Source organism: Dermacentor variabilis, chromosome 1 (genome assembly GCF_050947875.1).
Source record: "Dermacentor variabilis isolate Ectoservices chromosome 1, ASM5094787v1, whole genome shotgun sequence".
NCBI classification, from domain to species: domain Eukaryota; kingdom Metazoa; phylum Arthropoda; class Arachnida; order Ixodida; family Ixodidae; genus Dermacentor; species Dermacentor variabilis.
In genome coordinates this window covers 188,142,359-188,158,594 of record NC_134568.1, presented here as the reverse complement: position 1 = coordinate 188,158,594, position 16,236 = coordinate 188,142,359, and the positions used below count along the sequence as shown (strand labels likewise).

At 46.8% G+C, this 16,236-nt stretch overlaps 1 protein-coding gene across 2 annotated transcripts in view; it reads left to right on the top strand.

The window, feature by feature from the left end:
- Positions 1–16,236, top strand: part of LOC142589870 (cell division cycle and apoptosis regulator protein 1-like) — a 221,717-nt gene that overhangs the window by 182,851 nt on the left and 22,630 nt on the right. For both annotated transcript variants that reach the window (XM_075701526.1, XM_075701519.1), the window contains 4 exons: positions 667–754; positions 966–1,129; positions 3,927–4,113; positions 6,024–6,242. In XM_075701526.1, coding sequence (XP_075557641.1) covers positions 667–754; positions 966–1,129; positions 3,927–4,113; positions 6,024–6,242 — 658 coding nt within the window. The remainder of the gene's footprint in view (positions 1–666; positions 755–965; positions 1,130–3,926; positions 4,114–6,023; positions 6,243–16,236) is intronic.

Sequence of the window (16,236 nt, the reverse complement as noted above, 5' to 3'; positions counted from 1 at the left end):
GCACAGGGCGCTTGGAGGCCGTTGTGCTGATCTGTGAGGCTTGTTGTTCTGCCGGGCCGCCCAATAAATACGGTGCACCGCTGTGTTTGCGCGACGAAAAGTGGAAACGCTAAGTGTTAACCGATACGTATGCAATAAGCTGGTATGGCTGCCAGCGGATTGGCTTGCAACAGCAGTGGTTGAGACTGTGAGATAATGAAAGTGGAGGCGCTGGTCGCTTCATTAATGCCTTTTAGGACCTTCAGTCACAGAAAAAAAAAATTGGCGTTTGGTGCCACGAAGGTGTCCGAATTATCTGGCATGTCTAAAAAATTGGGCACCCGCCGTGGTTGCTCAGTGGCTATGGTGTTGGGCTACTGAGCACGAGGTCGCGGGATCGAATCCCGGCCACGGCGGCCGCATTTCGATGGGGGCGAAATGCGAAAACACCCGTGTGCTTAGATTTAGGTGCACGTTAAAGAACCCCAGGTGGTCGAAATTTCCGGAGTCCTCCACTACGGCGTGCCTCATAATCAGAAAGTGGTTTTGGCACGTAAAACCCCAAATATTATGATTAAAAAATTGGGCATTCAAAATATTCATTGTTGACTGTACTTAAAAATTTTTATATTTGCACACTCCATCTTTCCTGTTAAAACATCATCCTGCTTGTTCTATCTGGTTCAGGATGATGAAAAGAAAACAGATGATCAGGATGAAAGCGATGCTGCTTCAGAGCAGTCTGATGGAGAAGGTGATTCTGAAGAAAACAAAGGTAAGGCATACATGACTCCATTCTTTCAGGTCGAGTAAAGTAAGCACTGATTTGAGAACTATCTTAGGTACTTTTTAGGATTACTGAACATAATTTTCTATTTATTTTTTGTTCTAGAAGTTTGTTTGTTTTTTTAGGCGTATTGCTTGACATAGATGGACAGTCAAACTGAGCTAATGGGCTTTTGACTGGAGTGTATGTTTCATTGCAGAGAAGCGAGCACGCAAGGAAAATCGTCCCCAGCAGCAACGTACACTACAGCGTCATCTGCTTCTCTCATTCATATACTTTGACCAAAACCAATGTGGTTACTTGCAGGACAGGGACCTTGAAGACATTTTCTACATTATTGGCCTTGAGCTCTCACGTGGCCAGGTAAGGAGGCAGTTGGTTCCACTTTATACACTGGTGCACAAAAGTATGTGGACCAGAGGCTCATTAAAAAAAAAAAAAACTTTTTTTTCTAATATACATGCACAAACTGAAATTGATGCGTGCACTGGAAAGTTTGTAATTCAAAACTTGGACTGCACTCCTCAATTTCACGCTACATTCACACACAGAGAAGAATATCGGCTTTATCGTGGAATCCCTGGTTCGTAGGGAGTGCATGGAATGTGGTTAGAGCAGCGTCAGCTAATTTTTAAAGCTTTCCATGTGTGCTGTCCCAGGTTTTGCATCCTTTGGTGTGGTGTCTTGCTGACTAAACCCGTGTACAGTAAAACCTTATTAAATTTTTGACCCTCAATTATTTGGAAAATTGGATAAGTCTAGGATAGAGGACTTGTCCTCTAGTCTCGGCTTATGTATGCATTATTTAATACATTTAAACTCGTTAATTTGGACATATTTAGCCACACATCAGTTAATTCGAACAACCCTCGGACTTCGACGAATGCAGAGCGCCACAAATATGCGATGCAAAGGAGAAAAAATGGCGGTAGCGTCCAACTGAAACGAAGTGACAGAGTGCACATCGCCAGTCATCAGTGGAAATCGTACGTGAATGACAACAACACAGGAACACTTCGTGGCTGTTGGTGCCTTTAAACACTTTGTTTTTGTGTTTACCACCAGGCATAACAACGCATTAGCCAAGTGCCTTCATAACTTCATAATCTGGCTATGGTGTTGGGCTGCTGAGCACGAGGTCGCGGGATCGAATCGCGGCCACGGCGGGCGCATTTCGATGGGGGCGAAATGCGAAAACACCCGTGTGCTTAGATTTAGGTGCACGTTAAAGAACCCCAGGTGGTCAAAATTTCCGGAGTCCTCCACTACGGCGTGCCTCATAATCAGAAAGTGGTTTTGGCACGTAAAACCCCAAATATTATATATTAACTTCATAATCGCCATCCACGATCGCATAGTTGATGACTGTGGTTTCGTCCGCAGTTGTTGCAGCAAACAGTAGTTTTGTTTTGACTCTGTGCGTGTGTAGGCCAGGTGCCTTCAGAACTGCAAGGTCGGCGTCCATGATCACGCCGATAGTGGCCGTGGTTTCGTCCGCAGTACTAGCAGCATACTGTTGTTTCACTTTGACTCGCTGCAAAGCTGTTGAGGATGAAGAGCGCAGGTTGCATCGCAATGGACAGATGATCTGTTGGCTACCAGCTCACTGGTGACACTATAATCGGGATGTGTGCACAGTAGTAAAAAGTGTGTGTCAGATGAATGCGTGCGCCACGACTGCATTGCTAAGGAAGTCATTAGGCATTCACCGCTGCGAGAACCAGTCATTCACGAGATGACGAGAATTGCGACTTCTGCACTGCTTTTGTGCGAAATAGAAGCATGATTTGCTTATTCACTCCATAAATAAAAGCATGTAGACATAGTATGCATTTGATTGTTTTCTTGATACCCTTGATAATTCGACATTAGGTTAATTCGCACATTTTTTTGGTCCCGTGAAATTCGAATTCATGAGGTTTTACTGTGTATGTAGCACTGATTGCTGACGGAACAAAAATCTCGACATTAATCCTGTACATATAATGACGGCCCATAGGAATCATTAAAGTGCACAGATCTCTTAATTTAACAGTGCATGATATTCAACGGCTTTTTAAATTTTCTTACATTTGGACCAACTATTTTTGGCCAATTATATATGTTCCATTGTATATGTATGACTGGGTACTTGCCTATTCTTGGTGAATACTCCAGAATGGGTATCTGCCACTGTGACAGATATAGAATAAATGTATTTATATATGTGTCGTAGTTCTCTGTGCATACACCGCTCATCACCATTGTTCCCTCGTCAAACATCATGCATTGCCTTAGTCCTTGTGACATTGTTGCGCTGACCTTGAACATAAATGTAAAAAAAAAAGTGTAATTTTGTGGTTTTTTTGTGCCAGAACCACAATCTGATTATGAGACGCCATAGTGGGGGACTTCTGATTGAGTTTGAGCATCTGGGGTGCTTTAATGTGCACCCAGATCTAAATGCATGAGTGTTGCTGAATTTTGCCCCCCATCAAAATTTGGCCACTGACACTAGGGTCAAATAAGCGACCGCTTGTGCAGCACTGCAACACCATAGCCAGTAAGCTACTGCAACTGGTTAAACAGAATTGTATGCGGCGTTCTTAGTTGTATAACACTTATTGAACCGCTTCTCTAAAGCTTTACATCACATAGATTCCAATGTGTGTGTGTTAGATCTACATATAGTACAGTCGAATCTCGATAATTCGAACTTGAAGGGGCCTGAAAATTTGTTCTAATTAAAAGAAGTTAAAATTAAAAGGACTTGTTTTTGAAGTATTCGTGCACCATAGCATGATGCACGAACGGTGTGAGTCGTGAAATATTGCGGCGTACTAGCACACAACTAGTGAGGACCACAAAACTGCCCACACTGCTCTATGCTCACTTCCCAATAATGGTAGAAAACAAAACTTCAAGGAGTGGGCTAAGCTGGCGCCAAGGTGGTGGGGCTGGCCACAGGCAATGAGGCTTTGCTCATGTCATCCACTACTTCTACCTCGCTAACTGAAAAATGCTTTGCATCATTGCATCAATGCTTTGCCTCCAACATTGCATTAGATTTACGTGTTTTTCTATTTAATCTCAAATCACTGTCCACATTACTGGTAACCTAGTTTACTGATGCATATAACTGCACTAAACATATATTTTGCGTATGCTTGTGCATGTACAGGTTCGCCGTCTTCTTCAGAAAGTATCAAAGCGGGAAACAGTGCGATACAGAAGCCTAACTGATGCACCAGTTTGTCCTGAGGACATTGTTGAGGAAGCACCTGTGGCTGATCAAGAAATGGTGGATGAGGATGAAGTGCCTGGGGATGAGCAGCCATCAGAACAAGACCTGCAAATCATAGCCATGGGTATACGAGTATTTTATGCTTCAAGAATTATTGTTTGCCCATTCAAAAGAATTGTTACTTTTGGATTCATTGTCTTTATAAGTAGTTGCACGGGTCTCCTTTCTACAGCGAAGGCATGCAGAAGCAAATGAGATCCTATACTTTGGTTAAATTTAACTACAGTCAACTGCAGTGTTACAACGGACCCTGATAATCCAACAAAAATTGTCCGGTTTATTTGAAGTCCGTAATATCCGAAATGCCTCGCATCCGAAACTGTGGTCACAATGTGTAACAACGTTATTGTAAGGAGTGAGTGACGAACGTCCAAAGTACAAAACAAACAAGCCAAAAAAGAAAAAAGTTGCAGTTTCGCCTGAAAGGTGAAGCATCGACTGCGACAGCAAATTAGTAGGCAGTTATGTGAAATATGGATAGTAGTTTTATCGGCCATATAAAGTTGTAAACGTTCGCTTACTAGCTAAGTGAACAAGCACTGTGTCACGCGCGCATAGGTTAACACGAACACATCTCGCTCAATCACCGCGAGAAGCCACTGTCAAAACATTGGAGTGAGGAAGTGCGGCAGCAACAGTGGGTGAATTGACCTCAGTGCTATCGCTCGCTTCAATGCGAACTAAACGTCGAAAGCACAGCCCATGCGAAGCTACCGGCACTGACTGCACTTTGTCCACATCGCAGGTCACTTTTAGATACAACGCCCGCGTGGGCACGCACTTCGTCCACATTGCAGATCGCTTTCAATATACGGCGCCCGCGCAGGCACGCACTTTGTTCACATCGTAGATCGCTTTCAAGATACGATGCCTGCGCGGGCAAGCGCTTTGTTCACATCGCAGATTGCTTTCAAGATACGGCACCCGCGTGGCCAACAGCAGCCACCTCTCTCCTTCACCTACCCCCCCGCCCCCCTTGGTGCCTTGCGCACAAAAGCCGGCTCGTTTCCGCCCCGCCTTCCTATCTCGCATGCGCGATATTGAGCTGCGATTGTCAGCTGACCCTTGCAAGTCAGTTGCCAGCCCGTGTTGACACGGCAAAAGTCTGTTTATACGGCCTATATTGACAAAAATTGCCACTGATTTCAACCGCTGTAGCCGATAGCCCGCCGTAGAGTGATCCGTTAAAAGCGAACTTCGTTGCATTAATAAAATAGGCAGACCAAACTAAGGTTCAAATGTGGTCCGTTATATCCGAAAGTCTGTTGTACGCAGGTCCGTTGTAACGGGCGCAGACTGTATTTCATGTGTGCTCTTCAGAATCATATTTCATATTTTGTTGAGCAACTTATTTGTCACAAAGTCAGGCTGGCTTCTGTAAACTTGCATGTCTAGCACGCATGTCAATACAGGTGCCAGGCCAGATACCTTCTGCTTGAAAGGGGGTATTTGATATGCAATTCAGTTCAGGAGCGAAGGGAGGTAGTGTCACACAAAAAGCACATAGGCTGAAAAGGGGATAAGCCGAAGTTTGAACGTTATGTTGATAACTTCTGCGCAAACCAGTCCTAATTTCTAGTTGCTCTATTTCTCTCTTACAATTGAATAGGATTTGTTTTTGGTCTATTTGGTACATGTTTATCTTGGAAGATTCAGCACGCACACACACATACTAAGAAACATGGACACACGAGGCAAGACAAAGTAGGTGCTCTTCTATCTCTGACTTTCATTGTCTTGGTGTTGATACTGAAAATTATAGTGCAAGCGCCTCATTGGTAAACCTACTGTGATATTTTGTGTGAGGCCAATTTTTAAGAGCTTCATATGTTACCTGGTTCTGAGTGATGATAGCGGTAGAAAATTTAAGTTTTTGTATTAAGTTTCTCTCAGGGTACCTATGTGTAAGCAGGCATAATGCTTGCCACAGCTTTCTTCATGTTCTGTAATAATCTATTGGTTTCTTATTGGCAGGTAACCGTGGTCTCCTGCTGAAGTCTGAGGATGGCTTGCAAGAAAGTAATGTTACTGACCCTTCAACTGCCTTGGAATCTGCTGGTGCTGCTGGGGCTAAACTGGTCTTCCATGATGGAGCCCTGCTGGACGTGGGCAAGTTGCTGCGACAGGTGGAACGCAGTGAGAGAGCCCGTACAAGCTCGGAAACCCGCTTGAAGGAGCTCATTGAAGCCTTGGGTCAGTAGTTGCAAGGGTTATGCAATATGCCTCTAAAAATTATCCTGGTTGCTCTATAAGAGATGTAGAGTTGAAGTTGGCGTAGAGTTGTAATGTTTGGCGTTCTCACATTACATGTGTAGAACGCCAAACATTACATGTGTGGGAAGGGCCTTGCAACACTTTTTGGACATGTCAAATATACCTCCTTATTCAGCAGACTACTGTATTTCTCGATTGTAATGTGCCCTCGATTGTAATGCACACCTGTTTGCTATGACCTAAGAAAAAGTCCTTAACAGTACTGTGCATGTCATTATTTGATTCAGAAATACAACATTCTCTCATTTGGAAAAAGAACGATTTGTTTCCATTACACTAAAGTTGCGATAAATAAAAAAACATTGCAGTTTCGTCCGAAAGGCAAAGCATCAATTGCTATAGCAAATTAGTAGACAGCTATACGAAAAGTAAGCATAGCAGTTTTATCGGCCATGTAAACTTTTAATATTTGCTTATTAAATAAATGAACAAGCATGGTGTCACGTGCACACAAGCACAGATGAACACGTCTCACTCAATGACCGCAGAAACTCTTTATTAAAACGCTGGAGTGCGGAAGTGCAGTAGCAGGAACAAGTGAATTGACCTTCGTGCAGCCTCTTGCTTGAACGCAACTAAGCGACGAGGACACAGTGCAGTGCGCCTAGATGCGTAGACTCTGTCTCCATCGCAGATCATTTTCAAGACAAGGGCCGGGTCTACGCAGCAACCACCAGTGTAGAACGCCTCTCCTTTTTCTGCCAGTCCTGCACGGAAGTTTCGGGAACTCCGAACGCCCGTGGTGCGGCCCAATTTCCGTCCGTCCGTCTCCGCATACATGATCACTTTCCTTTTAATTGCGTCATTGTGATTGAACACTTGGCTTGTCTCTGCTGGCGCCACTTCCATGCTAATAGAGCAAACACAGAAAACGGGAAGACAGGCAGTGGACTAACCTGAGCAAATGTACTACAGCATATGAAGGAAGCTACAGCACTTAGGCTAGAAGTGCCTATGAGTTGGCCATCTTGAAATGCCGATGGTGATGCGGTAGTGCAGATTTAAGGTCGTACTCGATTCTAACGCACATGCAATTTTCGGACCTGTTTTATTGGTAAAAAGTCCGTGTTAGATTCGAGCAAATTTGGTATGTTGCCATTAGCACTTGAACCAAGTGTTGCTCGTCTGAGCAAAGCAGGAAACATACAATATCGCTCTGAAGATTGCTTTTTCTTTCTCGCAGCTTTTTTAATTATAATTCCAGCCATTCCTTACAACTTGCAACATTGTCAGAAATGGTTGCAGGGCCTCTAGCCCCTTTTAGCCTGAAATATAACATTCAAATTTCAGTTAAACTTACTTCTATCTGAGGACATTTAAAATTAATTTCACATTACTTTGTAGGCTTATGGGTGCTTATTACTTAAAACTAAAACAGGTATCTAGCATAGGAAAATACCTTGGTATTTGCATGTTTGTCACCACATTCGAAGGTGGACTTGGAAGGTGAACTTATCTCACATCTTATGGTAGCTTGTAAAACAGTCTGTGTTCTCTTGAATGGATGTAACCATGAGATTTCCTTGGAAGTGTTGAGTGTCGTTATAAACTCAGTTCCCAGAGCATCTTATTAATGAGAGGCAGTGACGCATTAGCATGATTTTACTGGACGACTATGTGTGACACTACAGTACAGCTTTCTCATGCCTAAGCGTTACATTTTATTTTAGAAGCTCGGACGATATCAACTGGCATGTTACAAAATTGCGACAGCTGGCTAGAAAATGTTTGGCTTGTGCACATGTGTATAATGCTGTCACGATCCACTCCGGGTCGGGAACAAGGGAGGGCTCGAGGCACCCTCCGATAGATGGACGCTCCACAGCGTGGTGGTGCTAAACGATGACTGACCGGCGAGCATCCATGCTCGTCGGTGTTTATTGCGGTGCAGTGACCAACGTTGCCTGCCGAGCTTTAGCAGGCCACCGAGCTTGGCGGGCGAACCAAGATTATGCCCGAGGGGGCGTCACATACTTGCTACACCCCCTTACCCCCAGTTTGTTTGTTAAATGAAAAACAAACCTCCATGTTCACAATATGAGGCTCTGCCTCCATCCTAGCTGGGTCGACACTGCCTGCTATCCAGGCGAGTAACGGTCCGGTGGCCTCCGCCGTCGAGTACTCCGCCTGGGCACCGGTGTTGATGGGTCGGGTGTGGCAACGCCGAGTACTGCCTGGGCCAGTCTCGCTCCATCTGGACGGTCCGTAGTGGTCGGCCTCGTGAGCGGTGCTGGGCTCGACACCGGTCCAACGGGTGCCACACCACTGGCTACGGTTGCCGCCTCCGAGGTGGGTGGTGCTCCGCTGGAAGCGCCTGGTGCTGCCGCTAGGCCTCCTGCGGGCTAGAACTCGGGAGTGGCAGTCGAGGGTGCTGGCCAGGTCCCGAGGCGAGGCCTAACATAGTCGGCATGTCTGTGCCACATGGCCCCGTCCAGCATGCGGACGAGCAGCGATGAGGCGCTGGCAGGAGACACCACCTGTCCGGCAGACCAGGGTGGGCCAGGGCGAAAGTTCCTGGCGAAAACTGGAGCTCCCGACTCAGGCAAAGGCCCGGGACGGCACCCTTGGTCAGCAGCCAGCTTCTGCTTCAGCTGCTTCAAAAGCACTGTGGATCGGAGGTCTGGATGCAAGACATCCAAGGGGGTCTTGACCATCCGACCCAGCAGGAGCTCACAGGGGGCACGGCCAGTGACATTGTGGGGCGTGGTCCGGTACTGAAGCAGTATCCGGGCAATCTGAGTCCGGAGATCCCCAGTCTGGCTCTTCTTGAGCTTGTCTTTGATGGTTTGCACCACCCGCACGGCTGCACCATTTGAAGCAGGGTGGTACGGCAGAACCATCATCCGGCGGATTCCGTTCTTCGTCAGCCAGGCCAAGTACTCTGCGCTGGCGAAAGCAGGACCATTGTCGGACACGACGACATCCGGCAACCCCTGGGCGGCGAAGACCTGTCGTAGCGCTGCAGTGGTCGCGCTTGCTGATGGAGTGGTGACAGGTAGAACCTCCACCCACTTCGAAAAGGCATCCACCACCACCAGGAAGTAATGGCCCTTGAAGGGTCCTCCAAAATCCACATGTAGGCGGGACCAGGGTCTCTGTGGGAACAACCAGGGGGTGATCTCCACATGACGCGAAGCTTGCTGATGCTCCTGGCAGATTTGGCAGCTCTGCACCAAATGAGCAATGTCCTGGTCCAGGCCAGGCCACCAAACATTGGACCGGGCCACCATCTTGATCTTTTCTACGCCAGGATGACCCGCGTGCAGCAACTGCAGAACCCTGGACCAGAGACTTTGTGGGATCACCACCCTAGAACCCCACAGTAGGCAGCCCTGCTGCAAGCTCAGCTCACTGGCCTTGTGGCTATAGGCCTGTTGCACCAATTCCTCTCCACGGGACACTGCCTTGACCACCTGAGACAGGACTGGGTCCCGGCTGGTCGCTTGAGATACCGCAGATCTGGAGAGCACCTCCGGGTACGCGTGTTCCAGCATGAACACTTCAGCAGGTTCTGGAACAGCATCAGGCACCTCTGGCAGGGGCAGGCGGCTCAGGGCATCAGCAGGTCCTAGGTCCTTTCCCGGACGGTAAACCAGCTGGTACCCCACAGGGGCGTCTGCGTAAGCAGACGTTTGGTGTGTTGCGACACCACATACCCGAGCACATGAGGGTTGGACCCTCCCGCGTGTAGCCGTTCGCGGCTTAGCCGTGTCTGGGGAAAGGGGGATCCTAGAGGTTGAGCCGATGCTGGGTGTTTGGACCTTTAAGGCCCCCCGGCAGAGGCAACACACCTCTTCGGCCTCGCCTTCACATAGACGGCATCTCCAGACTGACCCACCTGGAGGAAACCAGCAGTCGCCTTTTCCTGTCCTCCTCTCCATTCTTTGTCTTTCTCTCCCACTTTTCCATCTTTCCTGTCTTCTGTTCATTTCTTTTAACTTCCTATTTCCTGGCGGCAAGGGTTAACCTTGTGTAATATATCCAGTCTTGGGTATATATATATTAGGTTATGGTGGGAACGTACCGCTGGCGTATGCAGAATAGAATTTTTCTAATCCTGTGACGTCCCCAGATTGGGCTCCGAGGTGGGCGGCGGGCATTCCTGCCGAATACAGTAATCCTATATATGGCTTCAAATTTCCCCACACTCCCTGATCGCTCCCTGAAGAGGGGGCGCACCGATGAAACCTTCAACTTTCTCTTCAAACCAAAAGAAATAATACATAGTCAACACGAAACCAAGACAGTCCGTACAATATCCCCGTTTGTGGTCGCAAAATGCCTGACAGAAGCAATCGGTTCTGGTTGCAAAGTAACTAAGATGGGAAGCGGCGACCTTCTTCTGGAAGTGCGTGACAAGGTCCAATACAGCAAACTGACGAAACTTGTTGCATTTGGTGACATTCCTGTATCTGTGGGCCCCCACCAGTCTATGAACACTGTGCGTGGTGTCATTTCTGATGACGACCTCCTTGATCTTAGTGAGAGCGAGCTGTTGGAAGGATGGCAAGACCAAAACGTGGTAAAAGTGCAGTGAATTAAGTTAAGGCGTGAGGACAAGGAAATTTCAACAAAGCATCTAATAATAACATTTGGAACAAGTGAACTACCTGATTCATTAGAGACGGGATATTGTAAACTACACGTACGACCGTACATTCCCAATCCGCGCCGATGCTTCAAGTGTCAGCGTTTTGGGCATGGGTCTCAGAGCTGCCGAGGGCGTGCCACTTGTGCAAAATGTGCATCTAAAGACCACACTTCAGACAACTGTTTTTCCAGAACCCACTGCGCTAACTGTGACGGAGACCACCCCGCCTATTCGCGATCGTGCCCGTCATGGAAGAAAGCAAAACAAATAATCGAACTGAAGGTAAAACTAAACATCTCTTTTCCAGAAGCACGCAAGCGTTTTAGTGTCCACAACCAATCGAATCCGTCCTACAGTGATGTGACGCACCGGGGGGCAGTGCCACATCATCTGGCGGCCGCGCAAGTCACACGGAGTGTGACGGTGGTTACGCCATCAGCCCCCCTGGCGGGAGCAGTCACTGCTCTTCCGCCCCCTACCACGAAGGGCCAGCAGACATCGAGCCTGTCGGTCCCAGGGCCACTGCTCGTGCAGACAGGCCCGAAAAACCCCCGCGCGTGCCCGCTGAGCGGCCGTCATCCAGCGCCTCTGATGAGGCGATGGATGTAACCAAAACTTCTCCGGCGTCTCAGACGCCGAAGGAACGGCGTTGCTCCCTGGAGCGCGCCAAGAAAAAAGAAATACCCTGCATCAAGGGGCCGGGAAAGGTCCCTTGAGCCAACCTAATCCATATCTCTTGACATACACCGTAAAACACTTTCAATATGGCCACACAGGTAATGCATTGGAATGTGAGAGGCCTAATACACAATCTTGATGACAAGGAACTCCTTCGCAAGTTTAATCCAAGGGTGCTGTGTGTGCAAGAGACACACCTCAATCTTTCACATACTAACTTTCTCAAACAGTATGCCATTTACCGCAAAAATCGCAGTGACGCCTACGCCTCGTCAGGCGGTGTTGCTATTATAGTTGATGAGGTTACATATCGCCTGTAAGCATTTACATCTGCAAACGCCCCTTGAGGCCATGGCAATCAGAGCCGTGCTATTTGATAAGCTAGTTACTGTTTGCTCTCTCTACATTCCTCCGAGCCATCAACTTTCCAGAACAGAATTCGAGAGCTTTATCGCAGAACTCCCCGAACCTTACATTGTAGTAGGCGATTTAAATGCACACAACACCCTCTGGGGAGGTTCTCATTGTGATACGAGAGGGCGCTTATTAGAAAACTTCCATTTATGCATGCATACTAAACAAGAAAGAACCCACATTCTACAGCGTGGCAAACAAAACGTTCTCATCTATTGACTTAAGCATAACATCAAGTACACTAGTGCCATACCTGGAGTGGAACGTGATCAGAAATCCATATGGGAGTGACCATTTCCCAATTGTCTTAAAATGAACAAAAAGCGATAAGTTTTCTCCACATCTGCCCTGTTGGAAGGTCGACTGTGCTGACTGGAAACGATACAGAGAGCTGACACATTTGACCTTGGATGACATCTGTACTCTCTCAATTGATGATAGAGTGTTATATTTGACGGTGTTTGTAACAGATTGCTGCATCAATATGTATCCCTCAAACGAATGGATCACCCTCTAAACGACGTATTCCTTGGTGGAATGAGCAGTGTAAGGAAGCCCACAAAAATCAAAATAAGGCTTGGAGTCGCCTTTGCGACTGCCCAACTACCGAGAACTTGATCAGCTTCAAGAAAATAAAATCAGAAGGTAGAAGAACGCGCCGCCTTGCCAAAAGGGAAAGCTGGCAGAAATACATCTCTAGTATTAATTCATATACAGACGAAAGAAAAGCCTGGAACAGAGTAAACAAAATAAAAGGCCGCGAAACTCATCCTCTACCATTAGTAAACACGCAAACAGATACTCTTGAGGACCAGGCTGACTGTCTAGGAGCACATTTCGAGCACATTTCCAGTACATCTCATTACACAGATACATGCCTAAAATTCCGGCGACAAGCAGAACAGATGACTCTGGGTGGGCAAGGCACATCCAATGAAGCATACAATCGTCCATTTGGAATGGCTGAGTTCCAAGCCTCACTGAACTGTTGCAACAAGTCCGCTCCAGGAAGCGACAGAATAATGTATGAGATGATCAGACACTTACACCCTGAAACCCAAAAAACACTACTGTCACTCTTCAATTCCATGTTCTCTGCCGGATACATTCCTTCTGTCTGGAAAGAAGCAATCATAATCCCTATTCTCAAAGAGGGCAAGGACCCTTCCTCACCCAACAGTTATAGACCTATAGCTCTGACTAGTTGTCTATGCAAATTATTTGAGAAGATGATTAACCGTCGCCTCATCCATTTTCTTGAAAGCAACAAAATACTTGATCCCTTTCAGTGCGGTTTTAGGGAGCGTAGATACACAACAGATCACCTTGTCCGCATCGAGACAAATATCCGTGATGCCTTTGTCCACAAACAGTTCTTCATGTCAGTATTTTTAGATATGGAAAAGGCATACGACACAACCTGGCGCTTTGGAATCCTCCGTGACCTGTCTGAAATGGGAGTTCAAGGCAACTTGCTGAACGTGATTCAGAGTTACCTCTCCAATCGGACGTTCCATGTTAGAGTTGGTAACATTCTGTCTTGTCCATTTACGCAAGAGGCTGGTGTTCCACAAGGTGGTGTGCTGAGCTGCACTCTTCTAATTGTCAAAATGAACGCGATCCAGACTGCCATACCACATACTATGTTTTATTCCATATATGTGGATGACATCCAGATAGGTTTCAAATCATGCAACCTAAGTATCTGCGAGCGACAAGTACAGCTTTGCATAAATAAATTATCTAAGTGGGCGGACCAAAACGGTTTCAAACTAAACCCACAACAAAGTACATGCGTCCTATTTTCTAACTAGAGAGGCATAATGGCGGACCCCGCAATAGACCTAAATGGAGAACGGCTATCTGTGAGCCATGAACACAAATTTCTAGGAATCCTTTTAGACAGTAAGCTGACTTTTGTACCACACTTGAAGTATCTGAAATCAAAGTGCCTCAAGTCTATGAACTTGCTGAAGCTCTTGTCACGTACATCTTGGGGAAGCGACAGGCGGTGCCTTTTAAAGCTCTACAAAAGTCTAATATTAACACGCCTTGACTACGGAGCAATAGTCTATAATTCTGCCGGACCTAGTGCTCTGAAAATGCTTGATCCTATTCACCACTTAGGTATCCGCCTTGCTACAGGCGCCTTTAGGACTAGCCTTGTGCAAAGCCTCTACGTCGAATCAAACAAATGGTCATTGCGCTACCAAAGGACATATTTAACTTTCTCCTACGCCCTAAAAGTTAACTCAGATGTTAAACATCCTTGTCATTCCACTATATGCGACTTGTCCACTGCTAGGCTGTTTCGTAACCGCCCAGCCACTAGGCCTCCTCTGTCCCTCCGGTTGGAAGCACTCTCAGAAAAAACAGGGGTCCCTCTATTACACAATGTCCCAATGGCTCCTACACGGCTTCCACCGCCTTGGGAGTGGCAGACTATCCAATGCGACATCTCTTTCTTAGAAATATCGAAACGAGACCCGGAGGCACATATATATTCGCATTTTCTGGAACTCAAGGAGAAGTACTCATGTGATGAATTTTACACAGATGCTTCGAAGTCTCCAGCTGGTGTTGCTTACGCAGCTCTGGGACCCTCACTTTCAACATCTGGACCACTAAACCCATACACAAGTATCTTTACAGCAGAAGCATACGCCATTCTTAAGGCTATTCAACACATACGGCTCACAAATATCGCTAAGGCTATTGTCTTCACAGACTCATTAAGTGTAGTGAGAGCCCTAATTAGCTTACGAAAGCATAAGAACTCAGTTTTTAATGAGCTGTATAGCTTGTTATGCTCCGCATATATGTGCAACCAAGCGATTATACTATGCTGAGTACCTGGCCATAAAGGCATAAAAGGCAACGTAGCTGCTGACGAAAACGCTACGTCAGTGAGTTTTAGCAACATAGATGGAAATATCCCCATTCCTGCCACAGACCTAAAGCCCTTTCTGCGCCGTAAATTGAGGAATCATTGGCAAGAAGAGTGGGATACACAAACATTGAATAAGTTACACATTATAAAACCAAAATTGCGGAATTGGATAAGTGACAAAACAGTACGGTACAAGGAAGTACTTCTTTGCCGATTAAGAATAGGACACACTTACAGTACTCACTCCTACCTCTTGACTGGCGGGGATCCTCCTACTTGTAGTAGGTACGGCGATAGCCTGACTGTCCTCCATGTTCTTATCCAGTGCCCTGCTGTAGAAACAGAGAGGAAAAAGTATTTCCCTTCTGCGTATCGGGAAAATATACCTCTCCATCCTGCATTTTTTCTTAGTGATGAACCATTTTTTAAACTGCAAATAGTCATAGATTTTTTAGCCGAAACCGACACCCTGAAAATCATTTGGCCAGGCAATTTTTAGGACATGACTAACAGCCCTGCATCCAAGGGCTTGCTTGAAACTCTGGTGTCAGTGTTATGTTTTTATTGCATAATGTTATAACGGAAGCCTATTGCCATAGCCCACATCACTGCCTAGTCACCGTCATTATTTTAGCAACTATATATTCCACGCCACTTAAAGCTACAGGTTTTAGGCCCTTTTACAGCCATGTGAAATCTACCATGAGGAAGTCATTGTGCACACCATCAATAATACATCGTCAACATTACGACTTGTCATGGCGCTCTTTGGCCAAACCTGGCCCTTGCGCCATAAAACACCACACATCATTAAACCAGCTGGTAACTGTAAGCTGCCAGCCTCAAGGCCCAGCGTACCACTCGAGGTGATGCTTGCACAGGAACTGCCTTGTCGGGCCCCAGCAGCCCCAACAGCGGCTTGTGGTCCGTGACCGCCTCAAACTTCCGGCCCTAGAGATACTGATGGAAGCGTTCAACACCGAACATTAGGGCCAAACCTTCCTTGTCCAGCTGGCTGTAACGTTGCTCTGCTGCAGTATGAAGCCGTCGAGAAGCAAACAACATTGGGTGTTCCTGGCCATCTTTGTCCCGGTGTGCCAGGACGGCTCCCACACCGTACGGCGACGCATCTACGGTAAGGACAACAGGCTTAGCAGGATCGAAGTGCACCAGCACTGGAGCCTTGGTGATTAGCTCCTTGCTGCGCTGGAAGGCCTAGTCCTGCTCCTTCTTACAGACCCATTGTTGACCATCTTGAAGCAGAAGATGGAGCGGCTGTAGATGCTTCGACAGGTTCGGCAGAAAACTCCTGTAAAAGTTGATGAGGCCCAGGTAGCTCT